This window comes from Leucopleurus acutus (assembly GCF_964270905.1).
Source record: "Leucopleurus acutus genome assembly, chromosome: 8".
NCBI classification, from domain to species: Eukaryota; Metazoa; Chordata; class Mammalia; order Artiodactyla; family Delphinidae; genus Leucopleurus; species Leucopleurus acutus.
In genome coordinates this window covers 55,256,365-55,278,457 of record NC_139151.1, presented here as the reverse complement: position 1 = coordinate 55,278,457, position 22,093 = coordinate 55,256,365, and the positions used below count along the sequence as shown (strand labels likewise).

Genomic DNA, 22,093 nt, shown 5'->3' with positions numbered 1-22,093 from the left:
ATGATGGCCATTCTGACTGGTGTGAGATGATATCTCATTGTAGTTTTGATTTGTATTGCTCTAATGATTAGTGATGTTGAGCATTCTTTCATGTGTTTGTTGGCAGTCTGTATATCTTCTTTGGAGAAATGTCTACTTAGGTCTTCTGCCCGTTTTTTGATTGGGTTGTTTGTTTTTCTGTTATTAAGCTGCATGAGCTGCTTATAAATTTTGGAGATTAATCCTTTGTCAGTTGCTACATTTGCAAATATTTTCTCCCATTCCGAGGGTTGTCTTTTTGTCTTGTTTATGGTTTCCTTTGCTGTGCAAAAGCTTTGAAGTTTCATTAGGTCCCATTTGTTTATTTTTGTTTTTATTTCCATTTCTCTAGGAGGTGGGTCAAAAAGGACCTTGCTATGATTTATGTCATAGAGTGTTCTGCCTATGTTTTCCTCTAAGAGTTTGATAGTTTCTGGCCTTACATTTAGGTCTTTAATCCATTTTGAGTTTATTTTTGTGTATGGTGTTAGGGAGTGATCTAATCTCATACTTTCACATGTACCTGTCCAGTTTTCCCAGCACCACTTATTGAAGAGGCTGTCCTTTCTCCACTGTACATTCCCACCTCCTTTATCAAAGATAAGGTGACCATATGTACGTGGGTTTATCTCTGGGCTTTCTATCCTGTTCCATTGATCTATCTTTCTGTTTTTGTGCCAGTACCATACTGTCTTGATTACTGTAGCTTTGTAGTATAGTCTGAAGTCAGGGAGCCTGATTCCTCCAGCTCCGTTTTTCGTTCTCAAGATTGCTTTGGCTATTTGGGGTCTTTTGTGTTTCGATACAAATTCTGAAATTTTTTGTTCTAGTTCTGTGAAACATGCCAGTGGTAGTTTGATAGGGATTGCATTGAATCTGTAGATTGCTTTGGGTAGTAGAGTCATTTTCACAATGTTGATTCTTCCAATCCAAGGACATGGTATATCTCTCCATCTATTTGTATTATCTTTAATTTCTTTCATCAGTGTCTTATAATTTTCTGCATACAGGTCTTTTGTCTCCTTAGGTAGGTTTATTCCTAGATATTTTATTCTTTTTGTTGCAATGGTAAATGGGAGTGTTTTCTTGATTTCACTTTCAGATTTTTCATCATTAGTGTATAGGAATGCCAGAGATTTCTGTGCATTAATTTTGTATCCTGCTACTTTACCAAATTCATTGATTAGCTCTAGTAGTTTTCTGGTAGCGTCTTTAGGATTCTCTATGTATAGTATCATGTCATCTGCAAAGAGTGACAGCTTTACTTCTTCTTTTTTGATTTGGATTCCTTTTATTTCCTTTTGTTCTCTGATTGCTGTGGCTAAAACTTCCAAAACTATGTTGAATAAGAGTGGTGAGAGTGGGCAACCTTGTCTTGTTCCTGATCTTAGTGGAAATGCTTTCAGTTTTTCACCAATGAGGACTGTGTTGACTGTGGGTTTCTCATATATGGCCTTTATTATGTTGAGGAAAGTTCCCTCTATGCCTAGTTTCTGCAGGGTTTTTTATCATAAATCGGTGTTGAATTTTGTCGAAAGCTTTCTCTGCATCTATTGAGGTGATCATATGGTTTTTCTCCTTCAGTTTGTTAATATGGTGTATCACGTTGATTGATTTGTGTATATTGAAGAATCCTTGCATTCCTGGAATAAACCTCACTTGATCATGGTGTATGATCCTTTTAATGTGCTGTTGGATTCTGTTTGCTAGTATTTTGTTGAGGATTTTTGCATCTATGTTCATCAGTGATATTGGCCTGTAGTTTTCTTTCTTTGTGACATCCTTGTCTGGTTTTGGTATCAGGGTGATGGTGGCCTCGTAGAATGAGTTTGGGAGTGTTTCTCCCTCTGCTATATTTTGGAAGAGTTTGAGAAGGATAGGTGTTAGCTCTTCTCTAAATGTTTGATAGAATTCGCCTGTGAAGCCATCTGGTCCTGGGCTTTTGTTTTTTGGAAGATTTTTAATCACAGTTTCAATTTCAGTGCTTGTGATTGGTCTGTTCATATTTTCTATTTCTTCCTGATTCAGTCTTGGCAGGTTGCGCATTTCTAAGAATTTGTCCATTTCTTCCAGGTTGTCCATTTTATTGGCATAGAGCTGCTTGTAGTAATCGCTCATGATCTTTTGTATTTCTGCAGTGTCAGTTGTTACTTCTCCTTTTTCATTTCTAATTCTACTGATTTGAGTCTTCTCCCTTTTTTTCTTGATGAGTCTGGCTAATGGTTTATCAATTTTGTTTATCTTCTCAAAGAACCAGCTTTTAGTTTTATTTATCTTTGCTATTGTTTCCTTCATTTCTTTTTCATTTATTTCTGATCTGATTTTTATGATTTCTTTCCTTCTGCTAACTTTGGGGTTTTTTTTTGTTCTTCTTTCTCTAATTGCTTTAGGTGCAAGGTTAGGTTGTTTATTCAAGATGTTTCCTGTTTCTTAAGGTAGGATTGTATTGCTGTAAACTTCCCTCTTAGAACTGCTTTTGCTTCATCCCATAGAATTTGGGTCGTCGTGTCTCCATTGTCATTTGTTTCTAGGTATTTTTTAATTTCCTGTTTGATTTCTTCAGTGATCACTTCGTTATTAAGTAGTGTATTGTTTAGCCTCCATGTGTTTGTATTTTTTACAGATCTTTTCCTGTAATTGATATGTAGTCTCATAGCGTTGTGGTCAGAAAAGATACTTGATACAATTTCAATTTTCTTAAATTTACCAAGGCTTGATTTGTGACCCAAGATATGATCTATCCTGGAGAATGTTCCATGAGCACTTGAGAAAAATGTGTATTCTGTGGTTTTTGGATGTAATGTCCTATAAATATCAATTAAGTCCATCTTGTTTTATGTATCATTTAAAGCTGTGTTTCCTTATTTATTTTCATTTTGGATGATCTGTCCATTGGTGAAAGTGGGGTGTTAAAGTCCCCTACTATGAATGTGTTACTGTCGATTTCCCCTTTTATGGCTGTTAGTATTTGCCTTATGTATTGCGGTGCTCCTTTGTTGGGTGCATAAATATTTACAATTGTTATATCTTCTTGGATCAATCCGTTGATCATTATGTAGTGTCCTTCTTTGTCTCTTCTATTAGTCTTTATTTTGAAGTCTATTTTGTCTGATATGAGAATTGCTACTCCAGCTTTCTTTTGCTTTCCATTTGCATGAAATATCTTTTTCCATCCCCTTACTTTCAGTCTGTATGTGTCTCTAGGTCTGAAGTGGGTCTCTTGTAGACAGCAAATATATGGGCTTATTTTTGTATCCATTCAGCCAATCTGTGTCTTTTGGTGGGAGCGTTTAGTCCATTTACATTTAAGGTAATTATCGATATGTATGTTCCTATTCCCATTTTCTTAAGTGTTTTGGGTTCGTTATTGTAAGTCTTTTCCTTCTCTTGTGTTTCTTGCCTAGAGACGTTCCTTTAGCAGTTGTTGTAGAGCTGGTTTGGTGGTGCTGAACTCTCTCAGCTTTTGCTTGTCTGTAAAGGTTTTAATTTCTCCATCAAATCTGAATGAGATCCTTGCTGGATAGAGTAATCTTGGTTGCAAGTTTTTCTCCTTCATCACTTTAAATATGTCCTGCCAGTTCCTTCTGGCTTGCAGAGTTTCTGCTGAAAGATCAGCTGTTAACCTTATGGGGATTCCCTTGTGTGTTATTTGTTGTTTTTCCCTTGCTGCTTTTAATATGTTTTCTTTGTATTTAGTTTTTGACAGTTTGATTAGTATGTGTCTTGGTGTATTTCTCCTTGGATTTATCCTGTATGGGACTCTCTGTGCCTCCCGGACTTGATTTAGCTATTTCCTTTCCCATATTAGGGAAGTTTTCAACTATAATCTCTTCAAATATTTTCTCAGTCCCTTTCTTTTTCTCTTCTTCTTCTGGAACCCCTATAATTTGAATGTTGTTGTGTTTAATGTTGTCCCAGAGGTCTCTGAGACTGTCCTCAGTTCTTTTCATTCTTTTTTCTTTATTCTGCTCTGCAGTAGTTATTTCCATTATTTTATCTTCCAGGTCACTTATCCGTTCTTCTGCCTCAGTTATTCTGCTGTTGATCCCATCTAGAGTATTTTTCATTTCATTTGTTGAGTTGTTCATCATTGATTGTTTCATCTTTAGTTCTTCTAGGTCCTTGTTAAATGTTTCTTGCATTTTGCCTATTCTATTTCCAAGATTTTGGATCATCTTTACTATCATTATTCTGAATTCTTTTTCAGGTAGACTGCCTACTTCCTCTTCATTTGTTAGGTCTGGTGGGTTTTTATCTTGCTCCTTCATCTGCTGTGTGTTTTTCTGTCTTCTCATTCTGTTTATCTTACTGTGTTTGGGGTCTCCTTTTTGCAGGCTGCAGATTCGTAGTTCCCGTTGTTTTTGGTGTCTGTCCCCAGTGGCTAAAGTTGGTTCAGTGGGTTCTGTACACTTCCTTGTGGAGGGTACTAGTGCCTGTGTTCAGGTGGATGAGGCTGGATCTTGTCTTTCTGGTGGGCAGGTCCATGTCTGGTGGTGTGTTTTGAGGTGTCTTCGACCTTATTATGGTTTAAGGCAGCCTCTCTGCTAATGGGTGGGGTTGTGTTCCTGTCTTGCTAGTTGTTTGGCATAGGATGTCCAGCACTGTAGCTTGCTGGCCGTTGAGTGAAGCTGGGTGCTGGTGTTGAGATGGAGATCTCTGGGAGATTTTCGCCGTTTGATATTATGTGCAGCTGGGAGGCCTCTTGTGGACCAGTGTCCTGAAGTTGGCTCTCCCACCTCAGAGACACAGCACTGTCTCCTGGCTGCAGCGCCAAGAGCCTTTCATCCACACGGCTCAGAAGGTAAGGGTGGAGTATGGAGCTGAAAACAGGAATGGTGGGAAGTCTGTGTATCAGTCTACCATGTGTCCTCCTTCACCCTGAGCAGCCTGGAAACGATTGTTCCTTTACCCTGGGAGATGATTCGGCATCTTTTCTGTGGCTAGTTTGAAAACCTGCTGGTCTTGGAGAGTCTCCTGGAGAGGCGGAGGGCAGCTGCAGCACATACAGGGGAGCTCCTTCTACTGCACAAAGCCCATGCTGGCGGGCGCCATTGCGGAGGCTCCTCCTGTTGGAAGATTTTTAATCACAGTTTCAATTTCATTACTTGTGATTGGTCTGTTCATATTTTCTGTTTCTTCCGGGTTCAGTCTTGGAAGGTTATACCTCTCTAACAATTTGCCCATTTCTTCCAGGTTGTCCATTTTATTGGCACAGAGTTGCTTGTAGTGTCTTAGGATGCTTTGTATTTCTGTGGTGTCTGTTGTAATTTCTCCTTTTTCATTTCTAATTTTATTGATTTGACTCCTCTCCCGCTTTTTCTTGATGAGTCTGGCTAATGGTTTATCAATTTTGTTTATCTTCTCAGAGAACCAGCTTTTAGTTTTATTGATCATTGCTATTGTTTTCTTTGTTTCTGTTTATTTCTGCTCTGATCTTTTTAATTTCTTTCCTTCTACTAACTTTGGGTTTTGTTTGTTCTTGTTTCTCTGATTCCTTTAGGTGTAAGGTTAGATTGTCTATTTGAGATTTTTCTTGTTTCTTGAGGTAAGCTTGTATTGCTATAAACTTCCTGCTTAGAACTGCTTTTGCTGCATTTCATAGGTTTTGGATCATTGTGTTTTCATTGTCATTTGTCTCTAGGCATGTTTTGATTTCCTCTTTGATTTATTCAGTGATCTCTTGGTTATTTAGTAACGTATTGTTTAGCCTCCATGTGTTTTTGTTTTTACATTTTTTTCCCCTGTAATTGCTTTCTAATCTCATAGCGTTGTGGTCAGAAAAGATGCTTGATATGTTTTCAGTTTTCTTAAAATTACGAGGCTTGATTTATGACCCACGATGTGATCTATCCTGGAGAATGTTCCATGTGCCCTTGAGAAGAAAGTGTATTCTATTCTTTTTGGATGGAATGTCCTATAAATATCAATTAAATCTATCTGGTCTATTGTGTCATTTAAAGGTTCTGTTTCCTTATCAATTTTCTGTTTGGATGATCTGTCCATTGGTGTAAGTGAGGTGTTAAAGTCCCCCACTATTACTGTGTTACTTTTGATTTCCTCTTTTATAGCTGTTAGCAATTGCCTCATGTATTGAGGTGCTCCTATGTTGGGTGCATATATATTTATAATTGTTATATCTTCTTCTTGGATTGATCCCTTGATCATTTTGTAGTGTTCTTCCTTGTCTCTTGTAACATTCTTTATTTTAAAGTCTATTTTATCTGATATGAGAATTGCTACTCCAGCTTTCTTTTGATTTCCATTTGCATGGAATATCTTCTTCCATCCCCTCACTTTCAGTCTCTACGTGTCCCTAGGTCTGAAGTGGGTCTCTTGTAGACAGCATATATATGGGTCTTGTTTTTGTATCCATTCAGTGAGCCTGTGTCTTTTGGTTGGAGCATTTAATCCATTCACGTTTCAAGTAATTATCAATATATATGTTACTATTACCATTTTCTTAATTGTTATGGGTTTGTTTTTGTAGGTCCTTTTCTTCTCTTTTGTTTCCCACTTAGAGAAGTTCCTTTAGCATTGGTTGGAGAGCTGGTTTGGTGGTGCTGAATTCTCTTAGCTTTTGCTTCTCTGTAAAGCTTTTGATTTCTCCGTCAAATCTGAATGAGGTCCCTGCTGGGAGAATAATCTTGGTTGTAGGTTCTTCCCTTTCATCACTTTAAATATATTATGCCACTCCCTTCTGGCTTGTAGAGTTTCTGCTGAGAAATCAGCTGTTAACCTTATGGGAGTTTCCATGTATGTTATTTGTCATTTTTCCCTTGTTGCTTTCAATATTTTCTTTGTCTTTAATTTTTGTCTCTTTGATTACTATGTGTATTGGTGTGTTTCTCCTTGGGTTTATCCTGCCTGGAACTTTCTGTGCTTCCTGGCCTTGGGTGGCTATTTCCTTTCCCATGTTAGAGAAGTTTTCAACTGTAATGTCTTCAAATATTTTCTCGGGTCCTATCTTTCTTTCTCTCTTCTCCTTCTGGGACCTCTATAATGTGAATGTTGTTGCGTTTAATGTTCTCCAAGAGGTCTCTTAGGCTGTCTTCGTTTTTTTTCATTCTTTTTTCTTTATTTTGTTCTGCAGCAGTGAGTTCCACCATTCTGTCTTCCAGGTCACCTATCCGTTCTTCTGCCTCAGTTATTCTGCTATTGATTCCCTCTAGTGTATTTTTCATTTCAGTTATTGTATTGTTCATCTCTGTTTGTTTGTTCTTTAATTCTTCTAGGTCTTTGTTAAACATTTCTTGCATTTTCTCGATCTTTGCCTCCATCCTTTTTCCGAGGTCCTGGATCATCTTCACTATCATTATTCTGAATTCTTTTTCTGGAAGGTTGCCTATCTCCATTTAGTTGTTTTTCTGGGGTTTTATCTTGTTCCTTCATCTGGTACACAGCTCTCTGCCTTTTCATCTTGTCTAACTTTCTGTGAATGTGGTTTTTGTTCCACAGGCTGCAGGATTGTAGTTCTTCTTGCTTCTGCTGTCTGCCCTCTGGTGGATGAGGCTATCTAAGAGGCTTGTGCAAGTTTCCTGATGGGAGGGACTGGTGGTGGGTAGAGCTGGGTGTTGCTCTGGTGGGAAGAGCTCAGTAAAACTTTAATCCACTTGTCTGCTGATGGGTGGGGCTCTGTTCCCTCCCTGTTGGTTGTTTGACCTGAGGTGACCCAACACTGGAGCCTACCCAAGCTCTTTGACGGGGCTAATGTCAGACTCTGGGAGGGCTCACGCCAAGGAGTACTTCCCAGAACTCCTGCTGCCAGTGTCCTTGTCCTCATAGTGAGACACAGCCATCCCCTGCCTCAGCAGGAGATCCTCCAACACTAGCAGGTAGGGCTGATTCAGTCTCCCATGGGGTCACTGCTGCTTCCCCTGGGTTCCGATGTGCACACTACTTTGTGTGTGGCTTCCAAGAGTGGAGTCTCTGTTTCCCCCAGTCCTGCCAAAGTCCTGCAATCAAATCCCACTAGCCTGCGAAGTCTGATTCTCTAGGAATTCCTCCTCCCGTTGCCGGACCCCCAGGTTGGGAAGCCTGACGTGGGGCTCAGAACCTTCACTCCACTGGGTGGACTTCTGTGGTATAAGTGTTCTCCAGTTTGTGGGTCACCCCCAGCAGTTACGGGATTTGATTTTATTGTGATTGCGCCCCTCCTACTGTCTCATTGTGGCTTCTCCTTTGTCTTTGGATGTGGGGTATCTTTTTTGATGAGTTCCAGTGTCTTCCTGTTGATGATTGTTCAGCAGTTAGTTGTGATTCAAGAGGGAGTGAGCACACGTCCTTCTACTCTGCCATCTTCAAGATTGTACCTTCCTAAGAATTTGTCCATTTCTTCCAGGTTGTCCATTTTGTTGGCATACAGTTGGTTGTGGTAGTCTCTTATGATCCTTTGTATTTCTGTGGTGTCAGTTGTAACTTCTCCTTTTTCATTTCTAATTTTATTGATTTGAGCCTTCTCCATTTTTTTCTTGATGAGTCTGGCTAAAGGTTTATCAATTTTGTCTATCTTTTCATAGAACCAGCTTTTTGTTTCATTGATATTTTCTATTGTTTTCGTTGTCTCTATTTCATTTATTTCTGCTCTGACCTTTACGATTTCTTTCCTTCTACTAACTTTAGGTTTTGTTTGTTCTTTCTCTATTTGCTTTAGGTATAAGGTTACGTTGTTTACTTGAGATTTTTCTTGTTTCCTGAGGTAAAATTGTATTGCTATACAATCTTAGAACAGTTTTTGCTGCATCCCATAGGTTTGGATTGTTGTGGTTTTGTTGTCGTTTGTCTCTAGGTATTTTTTAAAAATCTTTTTGGCTGTGCTGCGTGGCATGTGGGATCTTAGTTACCCAACCAGGGATTGAACTCACCACCCCCTGTGGTAGAAGCATGGAATCTTAAGCACTGGACCACCAGAGAAGTCCCTAAGTATTTTTAAATTTCCTCTTGATTTCTTCAGTGATCCATTGGTTGTTTAGTCTCCATGTGTTTTTGTTTCTTACAGTTTTTTTTTCTTGTAATTGATTTCTAATCTCGTAGCATTGTAGTTGGAAAAGATGCTTGAGATGATTTCAATTTTCTTAAATTTAGTGAGGTTTGATTTGTGGTACAAGATGTGATCTATCCTGGAGAATGTTCCATGTGCACTTGAGATGAATGTGTATTCTGCTGCTTTCAATGGAATGTCCTATAGATACCAATTAAGTCTATCTGGTCTAATGTGTCATTTAAGGCTTGTGTTTCCTTATTAATTTTCTGTCCGGATGATCTGTCCATTGCTGTAAGTGGGTTGTTAAAGTCCCCCACTATTACTGTGTTACTGTTGATTTCTCCTTTTATGGCTGTTAGCATTTGCCTTATATATTGAGGTGCTCCTGTGTTGGGGGCATATATATTTACAATTGTTATATCTTCTTCTTGGATTGCTCCCTTGATCATTATGTAGAGTTCTTCCTTGTTTCTTGTAACAGTCTTTATTTTAAAGTCTATTTTGTCTGATATAGGTATTGCTATTCCAGTTTTCTTTTGATGTTCATTTGCATGGAATATCTTTTTCCATCCCCTCACTTTCAGTCTGTATGTGTCCCTAGATCTGAAGTGGGTCTTTTGTAGACAGCATATATACAGATCTTGTTTTTGTGTCCATTCAGCCCATCTATGTCTTTTGGTTGGAGCATTTAATCCATTTATATTTAAAGTAATCATCAATATGTATGTTCCTAGTGCCATTTTCTTAATTGTTTTGGGTTTGTACATCTTTTTTCTTCCCTTCCTCTTTTGTTCTCTTCTCTTGTGGTTTGATCACCATCTTTAGTGTTGTGTTTGGGTTGCTTTTTCTTTTGTGTGTGTGTATCTATTGTAGTTTTGGGTTTGCATTTCCCCTGAGGTTTTGACTTAGCAGTGTATATATGTACCACTGTATATAAAACCAACTTGTTTTAAGTTGCTGGTCTCTTTCCCACCTAGAGAAGTTCCTTTAACATTTGTTGTAAAGCTGGTTTGGTGGTGCTGAATTCTCTTAGCTTTTGCTGTAAAGCTTTTGAGTTCTCTGTTGCATCTGAATGAGAGCTCTGCTGGGTAGAGTATTCTTTTTTTTTTTTTTAATAAATTTATTTATTTATTTTTGGTTGCATTGGGTCTTCATTGCTGCGCCTGGGCTTTCTCTAGTTGCGGTGAGTGGTGGCTACTCTTCATTGCAGTGTGCAGGCTTCTTATTGCGGTGGCTTCTCTTGTTGTGGAGCATGGGCTGTAGGCGTGAGGGCTTCATTAGTTGTGGCACACAGGCTCAGTAGTTGTGGTGCGCAGGCTCTAGAGTACAGGCTCAGTACTTGTGGCTCATGGGCTTAGTTGCTCCGAGGCATGTGAGATCTTCCCAGACCAGGGCTTGAACCCGTGTCCCCTGCATTGGTAGGCGGATTCTTAACCACTGCACCACCAGGGAAGTCCCTGGGTAGAGTATTCTTGGTTGTAGTTTCTTCCCTTTCATCACTTTAAATATATCATTCTACTCCCTTCTGGCCTACAGAGTTTCTGCTGAAAATTCAGCTGATAACCTTATGGGGATTCCCTGGTATGTTGTTTGTTGGTTTTCCCTTGTTGCTTTTAATATTTTTCTTGTCTTTAATTTTTGTCGTTTTGATTAATATGTGTCTCAGTATGTTCCTCCTTGGGTTTATCCTGCATGGGATTCTCTGTGCTTCCTGGACTTCAGTGAGTTTTTCCCTTCTCATGTTAGGCAAGTTTTCAGCAATAACATCTTCAAATATTTTCTCAGGCTCTTTGTCTTTCTCTTCTCCTTCTGGGACCCCTATAATGCGAATGTTCATGTGTTTAATATTGTCCCAGAGGTTTCTGAGACTGTCCTCATTTCTTTTCATTCTTTTTTCTTTATTATGTTCTGTGGCAGTGATTTCCACCACTCTGTCTTCCAGCTCACTTACCCTTTCTTCTGCCTCATTTATTCTGCTGTTGATTCCTTCTAGAGTATTTTTCATTTCAGTTATTGTATTGTTCCTCTCTATTTGTTCTTTGAATCTTCTAGCTCCTTGGGTTTTTAAATAACTAACTAACTAAATAAATAATTAAAAAAATTTTATTCATTCATTCATTCATTCATTTATTTATTGCTGTGTTGAGTCTTTGTTGCTGCTTGCAGGCTTTCTCTAGTTGCGGCGAGCCGGGGCTACTCTTCGTTGCAGTGCACAGGCTTCCCATTGTGGTGGCTTCTCTTGTTGCGGAGCACAGGCTCTAGGCTCACGGACTTCAGTAGTTGTGGCACGCAGGCTCAGTAGTTGCACCTTGCAGGCTCTAGAGTGCAGGTTCAGTAGTTGTGGAGCATGGGCTTAGTTGCTCCACGGCATGTAGGATCTTCCTGGAGCAGGGATTGAATCTGTGTCCCCTGCATTGGCAGGTGGATTCTTAACTGCTGCGCCACCAGCAAAGTCCATAGCTCCTTGTTAAACATTTCTTGTACCTTCTCGATCTGTGCCTCCACTCTTTTTTTTTGAGATTTTCGATCATCTTTACTATCATTACTCTGAACTCTTTTTCAGGTAGATTGCCTATCTCCTCATCATTTAGTTGTTCTTGTGGATTTTATCTTGTTCCTTCATTTGCAACATATTTCTCTGTCAACTAATTTTGTCTGACTTTCTGTGTTTGGGGTCTCCTTTCCACAAGCTGCAGGATCATAGTTGCTCTTGTTTCTGGTGTCTGCTCCCCGGTGGGTGAGGTTGGTCCCGCGACTTGTGTAGGCTTCCTGCTGGGAGGGACTGGTGCCTGCCCTCTTGTGGGTGGAGCTGTCTTGTCCCTCTGATGGTCAGGGCTGTGTGAAGGGGTGTGTTTTGAGGTGGCTGTGAGCTCAGTATGACTTCAGCCAGCCTGTCTTCTGATGGGTGGGGCTGTGTCCTTATCTTGGGCGTTGTTTGGACTGAGACTTTCCAGCTCTCAAGCCGGGCCTTGGTGCTGAAATGTGCACCTCTGGAAGATCTCACTCTGATCAGTATTCCCTGGGCCTTCAGGGTCCTAGGCTTCACAGTGAGTGATAGTTGACCTTCGCCTCCCCAGGAGACCCTCTAAGACCCCTAGGTAGGTATAATCCAGGTTTCTATCAGGTACTGCTTTGTGCTGGGTCCCAGTGCACGTGAGACCTTGTGTGCACCCTCCAAGAGTGGAGTCTCCATTTCCTCCAGCCCTGCTGGCCTTTGGGGCTAAATGCTCTGGGGGTTCTTCTGCCCAATGCCAGACTCTCACACTGTCTTGGAGGGCTATTTTATGTGGGAATGTCCATGTGTAGCCTGCGTGGGTTTAATATTTTTTGGTGCGAGGGTTGTTTTTAGTATAGATATCTGCCAGTTCTTTCCTCAGTGTATTCTGGACATTAGCCCCTTTATAGGCGGTATGACTGATGTTGTGGTGACCATAGCCTGTACTGGATATTGAGTAGAGCATCCCCTTTGCTCTGTGGTTGTCACTGCCCTGTCAGAGATGGGCTCTACTCCCTAGTTGTTGGAGTAGAGGCCCCCAGATCTTCTTCCTAGCTGTGGTTCTGATCTGCACTGTGAGGTAGGCAGGATTGGAGCACCTCCACTGGGAAGGAAGCCACTGAGTATTCCTCCTCTGGAGCTGTCCACCTGTGGGGATGCTCTGTTGTGTCACCTTTCACCTGTTGTGCGAGCTCTCAGATTACACCATCATTGGCACTGCTCTCAGCCCCACCTTAAATGTGGGTATGCCAGCAATCAGCCCTGGTGTCTCTCATATGTTGTTTTCACCAGGCCACCAGCATAGATCTACTGAAGTCAGGTCGTAGGATTGCAGTAATCATGGATCTGGACCCACTGTGGATACTATGGGGGCAGCTCCAACTCTAGGCCAGCCCAACCCTCATGTGTATGTGCCCACAAAGTCTACAGCTGCTAAAGCTAGACCTGCCTTGGCTGCAGGAGCACTTATTGTCCATTCAGATGTTCTGTAGGTGCTAACTTTACAAGGCCAGTCACGGGGGTGTCAATTCATGGTTTGCACAGCTGTGAAGAGAGATTTCAGCTTTTCTTCCTTAGTTGCATGTCCCCTGGGGCTCAGCTGTCGTTTCAGCCCCGCCTCTGTGTGTGAGCCACCCACAGGGGTCTGCTCCCGAGGCTGCCCTGGAACACATGAGTCTACCCTGGTGGCGATGGGCACGTGGGGGAGCCAGCAGTCACGGGCACAGGAGAGCTGGCCCCAGCGGGGGCCCTTCTTAGCTCCCCGGGGAGGCAGGGGCTGGCACATGGGAGAGAGTCTGCAATGGCAGCTTTGCCCCTTACGCATCACTTAACTATGGCTCTTTGCTTCTGTGGCAGTCCAAGTTCCCTCCACAAGCATTCCCGGTTGTGGATTTCCTCACTTCCACCCCCTCAGGCTGTCTCCTCACAGCCAACAGAAGTCCTCTCCTGGGTCTGCTCTCCAAACCCCATGTTCCAGCACTCAGCCTCTGTGCACACCAGTGGACACCTGTCTCAGGCTGGGGCGCACAGGGCTGTGGCACAGACCATCTGTGTAGGTTTCACTCTGTCCTGCTTGGCTGTTGGCACTCTCTTCCAATAGCCCATGAATTCCCTTGTGTCCCAATTCATGCCCTTGTCTATGAGGGGGCTTCCCCGGATGTGGGACCCTCTCCTCTCCTTCAGCTCCCCACGACCCAGGGGTGCCGTTCCCATCCCGCTTCCTCTCCTTTTCTTTTTCCCTTTTTCTTTCTTTCATCCTACCTGGTTACACGGGGATCTTTCTTGTCCTTTTAGGTATCCAGGGTCCTCTGCTAGTGTTCAGCTGGTGCTCTGTGAGAATTGTTCCATTTGTAGATGTATTCTTGATGCGTTTGTGGGGAGAGATGAATTCCACGTCCTCCTACTCCTCTGCCATCTTGCTGACCCCTTTGGATTTTATATTACTATCTATCAATGAGTTAATCAATCAATTAACCTTAATTATTTCTTCTTCTAAATGAGTATCAGTTGATTTAATCTCGCCCAAAAGAATGGGTCTCTTTTGGTTGGTCAATGCAATACAGAAGCTCTGCAGGTAAGAAGTATCCAAGTTATTCCACTATATCTGGGGTGGTGTCATAATAGTAGTGTCCACCTTTTCCATGATGACTGAAACACCGAGTGTGCTCCAACCTCAAATCAAACCCTGGGTCTCTGAAGACAAAAACCAGCAGACAGACCAAAGGAGCCTTCATCTCATAAAAATGCAACAATTTATTCACGTCTTCATCAGAGTTCAATGGGCAGGAAGACAATTCTGTGGGCATAATGTGAGTCTTCACTTTTCTCTTCTGAATCACAAAAGTACCTCCCATCCCCACAGGCTTATCTCCAAAATCTTTTTCAAGAGTCTGTCTCATACAAGTCACAAAGTTAAGTTTTCCAGTTCTTCTTTTGGCTTTCATCTCAATGACCTTTCCAGGTTGGCCCCCACTGGCAAAAAGATTAGCCAGTAATGCACACCCCAAATCATGATATTCTTGCTGTATTTCTCTAGTAGGCACCCTCCATCTTTAGGGTTAACACGAGCAAATTAACTTCAATACACAGGAGGTTTGTGTTCACTTTCTGTTTGAACAACTGACATAAACTCAGAATTGAATCCAAGAGTCTGAAATGGGTCTACTCCTGCTCTAAGAATAAAAGCTCTGGGAAGTTGGATTTCTTTTGCAATCTTATTTAGGTTATAAACTTGTTTTTTTGATTTACAAGAGGCAATAAGTAAGGCATACCTCCTACTTCTGCAATTCTAGTTTTCCCACAGATGCCTTTTACAGGAAAGGTAAATGGTCCTTAGTCAAGTCAGGGCACTCAACTACAGAGACCTGGACATCAGCAAAGTTATCCTTTAGCACCTTCTGCAGAACTCCAACAAGCTCCTCTAGACTTGACAGCTGAAAAGAATACTCAGCGCAAGCCATCTTCCTTAGGTGTGAATGAAACAAGAGGGAAGGGGGCAGGGCACAACCTGGAATGGTGGTTTTTATTCTTCAATTTGTTAATGTGGTGTATCACACTGATTGATTTGCAGATATTGAAAAATCCTTGCATCCCTGGGATCAATCCCACTTGATCGTGGTGTATGATCCTTGTAATGTTGGATTTGGATTGCTAGTATTTTGTTGAGGATTTTTGCATCTGTGTTCATCAGTGATATTGGACTTTTTGTGTGGCATTTTTTGAATAGTTTCAGAAAGATAGGTGTTAACTCTTCTCTAAATGTTTGATAGAATTCACTGTGAAGCTATCAGGTCCCGGACTTTTGTTTGTTGGGAGTTGTTAAATCACAGTTTCAATTTCAGTACTTGTGATTGGTCTGTTCATATTTTCTGTTTCTTCCTGGTTCAGTTTTGGGAGACTGTACTTTTCTAAGAATTTGTCCATTCTTCTAGGTTGTCCATTTTATCAGCGTATAGTTGCTTGTAGTTGTCTCTTATGATCCTTTGTATTTCTGTGGTATTGCTGTAACTTCTTTTTCATTTCTAATTTTATTGAGACCTCTCCCTCTTTTCCTTGATGAGTCTGGCTAATGGTTTATCAATTTTTTTATCTTCTCAAAGAACCATCTTTTTGTTTCATCGATCTTTTCTATTATTTTTTTCATCTCCATTTCGTTTATTTCTGCTCTGATCTTTATGATTTCTTTCCTTCTACTAACTTTGGGTTTTGTTTGTTCTTCTTTCTCTAGTTGCTTTAGGTGTAGTTTAGGTTGTTTATTTGAGATTTTTCTTGTTTCCTGAGGTGAGATTGTGTTGCTTTAAACTTCTCTCTTAGAAAAGTTTTTGCTGCATCCCATAGGTTTTGGATCATCATGTTTTCATTTTCATTTGTCTCTAGGAATTTTTTGATTTCCTCTTCGATTTCTTCAGTGATCCATTGGTTATTTAGTAGCATATTGTTTAGCCTCCACGTGTTTGTGTTTTTTACAGTTTTTTTCCTTGTAATTGATTGCTAATCTCATAGCACTGTGGTCAGAAAAGATGCTTGATATGATTTCAGTTTTCTTAAATTTATCAAGGCTTTATGGCGCAGCATGTGATCTATCCTGGAGAATGTTCCATGGGCACTTGAGATGAATATGTATTCTGCTGCTTTTGGTTGGAATGCTCTATAAATATCAATTAAGTCCACCTGGTCTGATGTATCATTCAAGGCCTGTGTTTCCTTATTGATTTTCTGTCTGGATGATCTGTCCATTGATATAAGTGGGGTGTTAAAGTCCTGCACTATTATTGTGTTACTGTTGGTTCCTCCTTTTATGGCTGTTAGCATTTGCCTTATGTATTGAGGTGCTCCTATGTTAGGTGCATATATATTTACAATTGTTTTATCTTCTTCTTGGATTGCTCCCTTGATCATTATGTAGTGTCCACCTTTGACTCTTGTAACTGTCTGTCTTTATTTTACAGTCTATTTTGTCTGATATGGATATTGCTACTCCACCTTTCTTTCGATTTCCATTTGCATGGAATATCTTTTTCCATCCCCTCACTTTCGGTCTGTATGTGTCCCTAGATCTGAAGGGGGTCTCTTGTTGACAGCATATATATGGGTCTTGTTTTTGTATCCATTTCAGCTAGTGTATGTCTTTTGGTTCATTTGCATTTAAGGTAATTTGATTCATTTGCATTTAAGGTAATTACTGATATGTATGTTCTTATTGACGTTTTGTTAATTGTTTTGGGATTGTTTTGTAGTTCTCTCTTCTTCCCTTCCTCTTTTTTTCTCTTTTGATTTGATGACTAGTGTTGTGTTTGGATTCTTTTCTGTGGGTATCTCTATTGTAGAGTTTTGGTTTGTGGTTACCATGAGGTTTTGATAGCTGTCTATATATATACAAGATTGTTTTAAGTTGTTGGTCTCTTAATTTCAAATGTGTTTCCAACATCCTGCATTTGTACCCTCTTCTCACCATTGCTGATTTTGTTAACATATTTGTGTGTGGATGGTTTCCCACCTTTACTGTATGTTTGCCTTTATCAGTGAGCTCTCCCATTTGTAATTTTCTTCTAGTTGTGGGCTTTTCTTCTCTACCTAGAGAAGTTCCTTTAGCATTTGTTGTGAAGCTGGTTTGGTGGTGCTGAATTCTCTTAGCTTTTGCTTGTCTGTAAAGCTCTTGATTTCTCCATCAAATCTGAATGAGAGCCTTGCTGCGTAGAGTATTCTTGGTTGTAGTTTTTTCCCTTTCATCATTTTAAATATATCGTGCCACTCCCTTCTGGTCTGCTGACGACTCAGCTGATAATGTTATGGGGATTCCCTTGTATGTTATTTGTTGCTTTTCCCTTGCTGCTTTTAATATTTTCTTTTTGTCTTCAATTTTTGTCAGTTTGATTAATATGTATGTCAGCGTGTTCCTCCTGGGGTTTATCCTGTATGGGATTCCCTGCACTTCTTGGATTGGGTGACTGTTTCCTTTCCCATGTTAGAGAAGTTTTCAGCTATTATCTATTCAAATATTTTCTCAGGTCCTTTCTCTCTCTCTTCTCCTTCTGGGACCCCTGTAATGTGATTGTTGGTGCGTTTAACGTTGTCCCAGAGGTCTCTTAAACTGTTCTCATTTCTTTTTCTTTTCTTTTTTTAAATAAATTTATTTTATTTATTTATTTTTGGCTGTGTTGGGTCTTCGTTGCTGTGCACAGGCTTTTCTCTGGTTGAGGTGAGCAGGGGTTACTCTTCGTTGTGGCGCTTGGGCTTCTCATTGTGGTGGTTTCTCTTGTGGAGCATGGGCTATAGGCACACAGGCTTCAGTAGTTGTGGCACATGGGCTTAGTTGCTCCGTGGCATGTGGCATCTTCCTGGACCAGGGCTCAAACCCGTGTCCACTGCATTGGCAGGTGGATTTTTTTTTTTTTTTTTTTTTTTTTTGCGATACGCAGGCCTCTCACTGTTGTGGCCTCTCCTGTTGCGGAGCACAGGCTCCGGACGCGCAGGCTCAGCAACCATGGCTCACGGGCCTAGCCACTCCGTGGCATGTGGGATCTTCCCGGACTGGGGCACAAACCCGTGTCCCATGCATCGGTAGGCGGACTCTCACCACTCTGCCACCAGGGGAGCCCAGGCAGGTGGATTCTTAACCACTGTGCCACCAGGGAAGCCCTGTCCTCATTTCTTTTCTCTTTATTCTGTTCAGTGGCAGTGATTTCCACCACTCTGTCTTCCAGCTCACTTACCCTTTCTTCTGCCTCATTTATTCTGCTATTGATTCCTTGTAGAGTATTTTTCATTTAAGTTTTTGTATTGTTCACCTCTGGTTTTGTTCTTTAGCTCTTCTAGGTCTTTGTTAAACATTTCTTTTACCTTCTCAATCTTTGCCTCCGTTCTTTTTCCGACATCTTGGATCATCTTTACCATCATTACTCTGAATTCTTTTTCAGGTAGATTGCCTATCTCCACTTCACTTAGTTGTTCTTCTGGGGTTTTATCTTGTTCCTTCATCTAGAACATATTCCTCTGCTGTCTCATTTTGTCTAACTTTCTGTGTTTATGGTCCCACAGCCTGCAGAATTTTAGTTCCTCTTGCTTCTGGTGTCAGCTGCCTGATGCATGAGGCTGGTCTAAGAGGCTTCCTGGTGGGAGGGACTGGTTCCTGCCCACTGGTAGGTGGAGCTGGGTGTTGTCCCTCTGGTGATCAGGGCCATGTCCAGGGGTGTGTTTACAGGCAGCTGTGGGCTCAGGAAGACTTTAAGCATCCTGTCTGCTGATGACTGGGGCTGTGTTCCTGGCCTTCTGGTTGTTCAGCCTGAGATGTCCTAGCATTAGAGCCTTCGAGCTGTTGGGTGGGCCAGGTCTTAGTGTCAAAATGGCAGCCTCCAGGACAGCTCATGCCAATGAGTACCCTGTACCTCCACCACAAGTGTCTTTGTTTCCACAGTGAGCCACAACCACCCCCTGTCTCCCCAGGAGACCCTCTAAGACCTGCAGGTAGGTCTGGCCCAGGCTCCTGTGGAGTCACTACTTTGCCCTGGGTCCCAGTGCATGTGAACTCTTGTGTGTGCCCTCCAAGACTGCAGTCTCTCTCTCCCCCAGTCCTGTGGAGGTCCTGTGATCAAGCCCAGCTGGCCTTCAAAGCCAAATGCTCCAGGGGCTCCTCTTCCCTTTGCCAGACCCCCAGACTGGGGAGCCTGACATGGGGCTCAGAACTCTCACTCCTTTGAGAGAACTTCTGTGATACGATTATTTTCCAGTTTGTGGGTTGCCCACCTGGCTGGCATGGGATTTGATTGTATTGAGAATGCACCCCTCCTACTGTCTTGTTGTGGCTTCTTCTCTGTCTTTGGAAGTAGAATATCTTTTTTGTTAGGTTCCAGTCCTTTTTTATCGATGGTTGTTCAGCAGTTAGTTGTGATTTTGGTGTTTCTGTGAGAGGAAGTGAGCTCAGGTCCTTCCACTCCACCATCTTGTCTGTGCATCTTGCTGTATTGTTAGTTAGTCTAGAAACTCTGCTCTAAAGGAGTAAGAGATCCACTTGTTTAGACCACAGTTTACAAACGTGTATCCTTTTATCTCCTGAGGACAGGATTGATGTGGTTGCTTTGTTTTTGATGGTGATGATGGTTTTCATGACACTTATGGTTCTGTTGGTTATTATGATGGAGGAATAAGGATGGAGATGATGGAAATGAGGGATGATGGTGGAGGTAGTGATGGTGTAGGTGGTGGTGAAGGTAGTGATGATGATGGTGCTGCTGATGGTGGTGTTGGTGTTGGTAATGGTGGTGATGATAATAGTGGTGGTTTTGGTGTTGGCGAGCTGATATTCAAGCAGAATGTATTAGTACAGCCATATCAGTTGCTAAAATTCCAAAATACTTTGAACTAGTTGGAAAACATCTACTGCCTTCAAGGTGCACAAGACCCCTTCCCTATTGCCCCTGCTGCCATAGCCCTGGGGAGCCCCAGGCAGGCATCACTGGGGCTGCCATGCACCAGCCTCAGACAGAAAAGGGGCAAATGCTCAGTGCCCATCTGGCTCTCTGCAACCTCTGCATTATGGCTCACTGGCTGTTCAATGCCTTGACTGTCCCCAGGGGGTGTAGTGATGGTGATGGAGGTAGTGATGCACCCCGTTCCTCTGATAGTCTCCAGCAGTACCCAGGTCCCCCATTCTCCAGGGCAGGCTTTTCTCATCAGGCTGAGAAGGTAGTGGCTGACCCATTACCAATGGGCTGGCTGGTCCCCCTGGGTCAGCTCATGTGCCCCTGGGCAGAGTCCAACTCTGTGCTGGTGCTGAGGAAACCCAGGAGCCAGGTGAGTGTGGTCCTGCCCTTGGGGTGCTCATGGCTCCACCAAGCAGACAGGAGGAGGTCCTGGTGAGTCAGGGAGAGCACAGGGTCCCAATGGCAAGGGTCTGAAAGCTACAGGATGCAGGGCCTGGGGGCTTTGGTGGCCCGGAATGGCTTCCCAGGGAGTGTGTGAATGAGACCTCCCCACACCTAGGAGGATGACTTGGCCGAGCTGGCCTCCCAGCAGTACTTTGTGGACTACGGCTCTGAGATGATCCTGGAGCGCCTCCTGAACCTCGTGCCCACCTACATCCCTGACCGCGAGATCACGCCCCTGAGGACGCTGGAGAAGTGGGCCCAGCTGGCCATTGCTGCCCACAAGAAGGTCAGAGGCTGGGGTTTTGAAGGAGGGGCTTTCTGATGACCTGGCTGAAGGGTAAGGACCTGAGAAATCAAAGAGGCCACAGCTCTTACCTGACGTCTGTCTGTCCATGGGGCTGGGAGGACAGGATGGCACCCTTGACCTCCTGGCTCCCAGCAGCCTTTCTCCACCATGGATATCAGTTCACTTGTGTTTTCTGCCCTCTACTCTGCACTGGGCGCCAGGGACACAGAGATGGATCAAATCTAGCCCCATGGCCTCATGAGGGAAACCATGGGTCCATGGGCACTGGGGGTCCCAGCTCCTGGCCTCCCACCAAAGCTTATTAGTGCTGCAGCTCAGGAGAGTTGGTGCATGCTGGAGGAGCTTCTAGGAAGTGCACCTCCTTTCCCCTAAAAGAGCTCTGGCCCAACTTCCTGCCTGAGGAATTTGAGGTACTGGCCCCCTCTGCCTCTTGTTTAAGGCCCCAGGCCCATAACCAGCCCTGAGTAGCTCCCTTCTAAGCTAAGAGACCCGCCCCAAGTAGAGCAGGGGTGCCCTGGTGGAGGTGGGGGACCCTGGCTGCTGGAGGGGACCCATGGGCCTCCCCATCTCCAGGCCCTGGTTGTATAAGAGCAGAATCCTCTTTGTACACAAGTTGCCAAGGGCTCCAAGGTCAGTGTGTCTCAACCCCTACGCCACGTGGCCTCTTCCCTAACCCAGGAGCCCCATTTGTCTCCCCCTGAGCTCTTTGCCTCCCCTTGAGCTGCCCACAAGTCTCCACCTGTACCCGAATGCTCCCTGCACCCCCTGTGCTTCTAGGCCTGGCTCACCCCCGAGGGCCTCCCTATCCTCAGCCCCCTCCAGAAGAGATGCATGTTCTCCCTCCCCTACTCTTTCCGTCCTTGGCCACCTCCTCTTCCTCACCCCTCACACTTGGTTAGCTGCTGAAGCCCGTCCATTCCACCTGCCAACAGCTCCAGCCTCCGTCCCCACCTCCACTCCTCTGCCTTCCCTGGGTCCTCGGTGTGCGCGGCCGATGTGCATGTGGCACCTGGCATGTTCTGGGTTGTGTGCCATCACTCATGAATTCCCTTTCTTTTGGGTGCTTGCCATGTGCCGGGCACTGCACCAGGCCCTGGAGACTCAGCTGCGAGTACAACAGATGTGCCCTCTGCCCTCTCAGAGCCAATGACCGAGCTCGTGTGTCTCCCCACTGGACTGTAGTGCCCTGGCCTGTGCATTCCAGAGCCCTGGCCCCAGCCTCTTGTAGAGTGGACAGGTCCGAATTAGCATGATTATTAGGGTCAGAGGAGTAAAAACATTTTATTTTGAAACAATTTCAAACATACGAAAAAGTTGCAAGTTAAAAAGCTAGGCCTGCTGTGTACAGTATACACTTCACCTAGACTCACCAGATGTTAACATTGCCCCACATTTGCTTTTATTTTCTCTGCACACATACATGTTATTAT

The 22,093-nt window shown here is 43.0% G+C and overlaps 1 protein-coding gene and 1 pseudogene across 5 annotated transcripts in view; one reads left to right on the top strand and one right to left on the bottom strand.

Moving 5' to 3' along the window:
• The window catches only part of MYO7A (myosin VIIA), a gene marked incomplete at both ends in the record, with an annotated part of 86,343 nt that overhangs the window by 47,602 nt on the left and 16,648 nt on the right, over nt 1-22,093 (top strand). For all 4 annotated transcript variants that reach the window (XM_082844537.1, XM_082844536.1, XM_082844535.1 and 1 more), the window contains one exon: nt 20,472-20,642. In XM_082844537.1, the coding sequence (XP_082700663.1) occupies nt 20,472-20,642 (171 nt within the window). The remainder of the gene's footprint in view (nt 1-20,471; nt 20,643-22,093) is intronic.
• On the bottom strand, nt 14,006-14,953 carry LOC309965187 (ester hydrolase C11orf54 homolog; annotated as a pseudogene). Its single transcript has 2 exons — nt 14,614-14,953; nt 14,006-14,437 (listed from the first exon to the last, which is right to left on the bottom strand). The product of its transcript is annotated as an ester hydrolase C11orf54 homolog (transcript).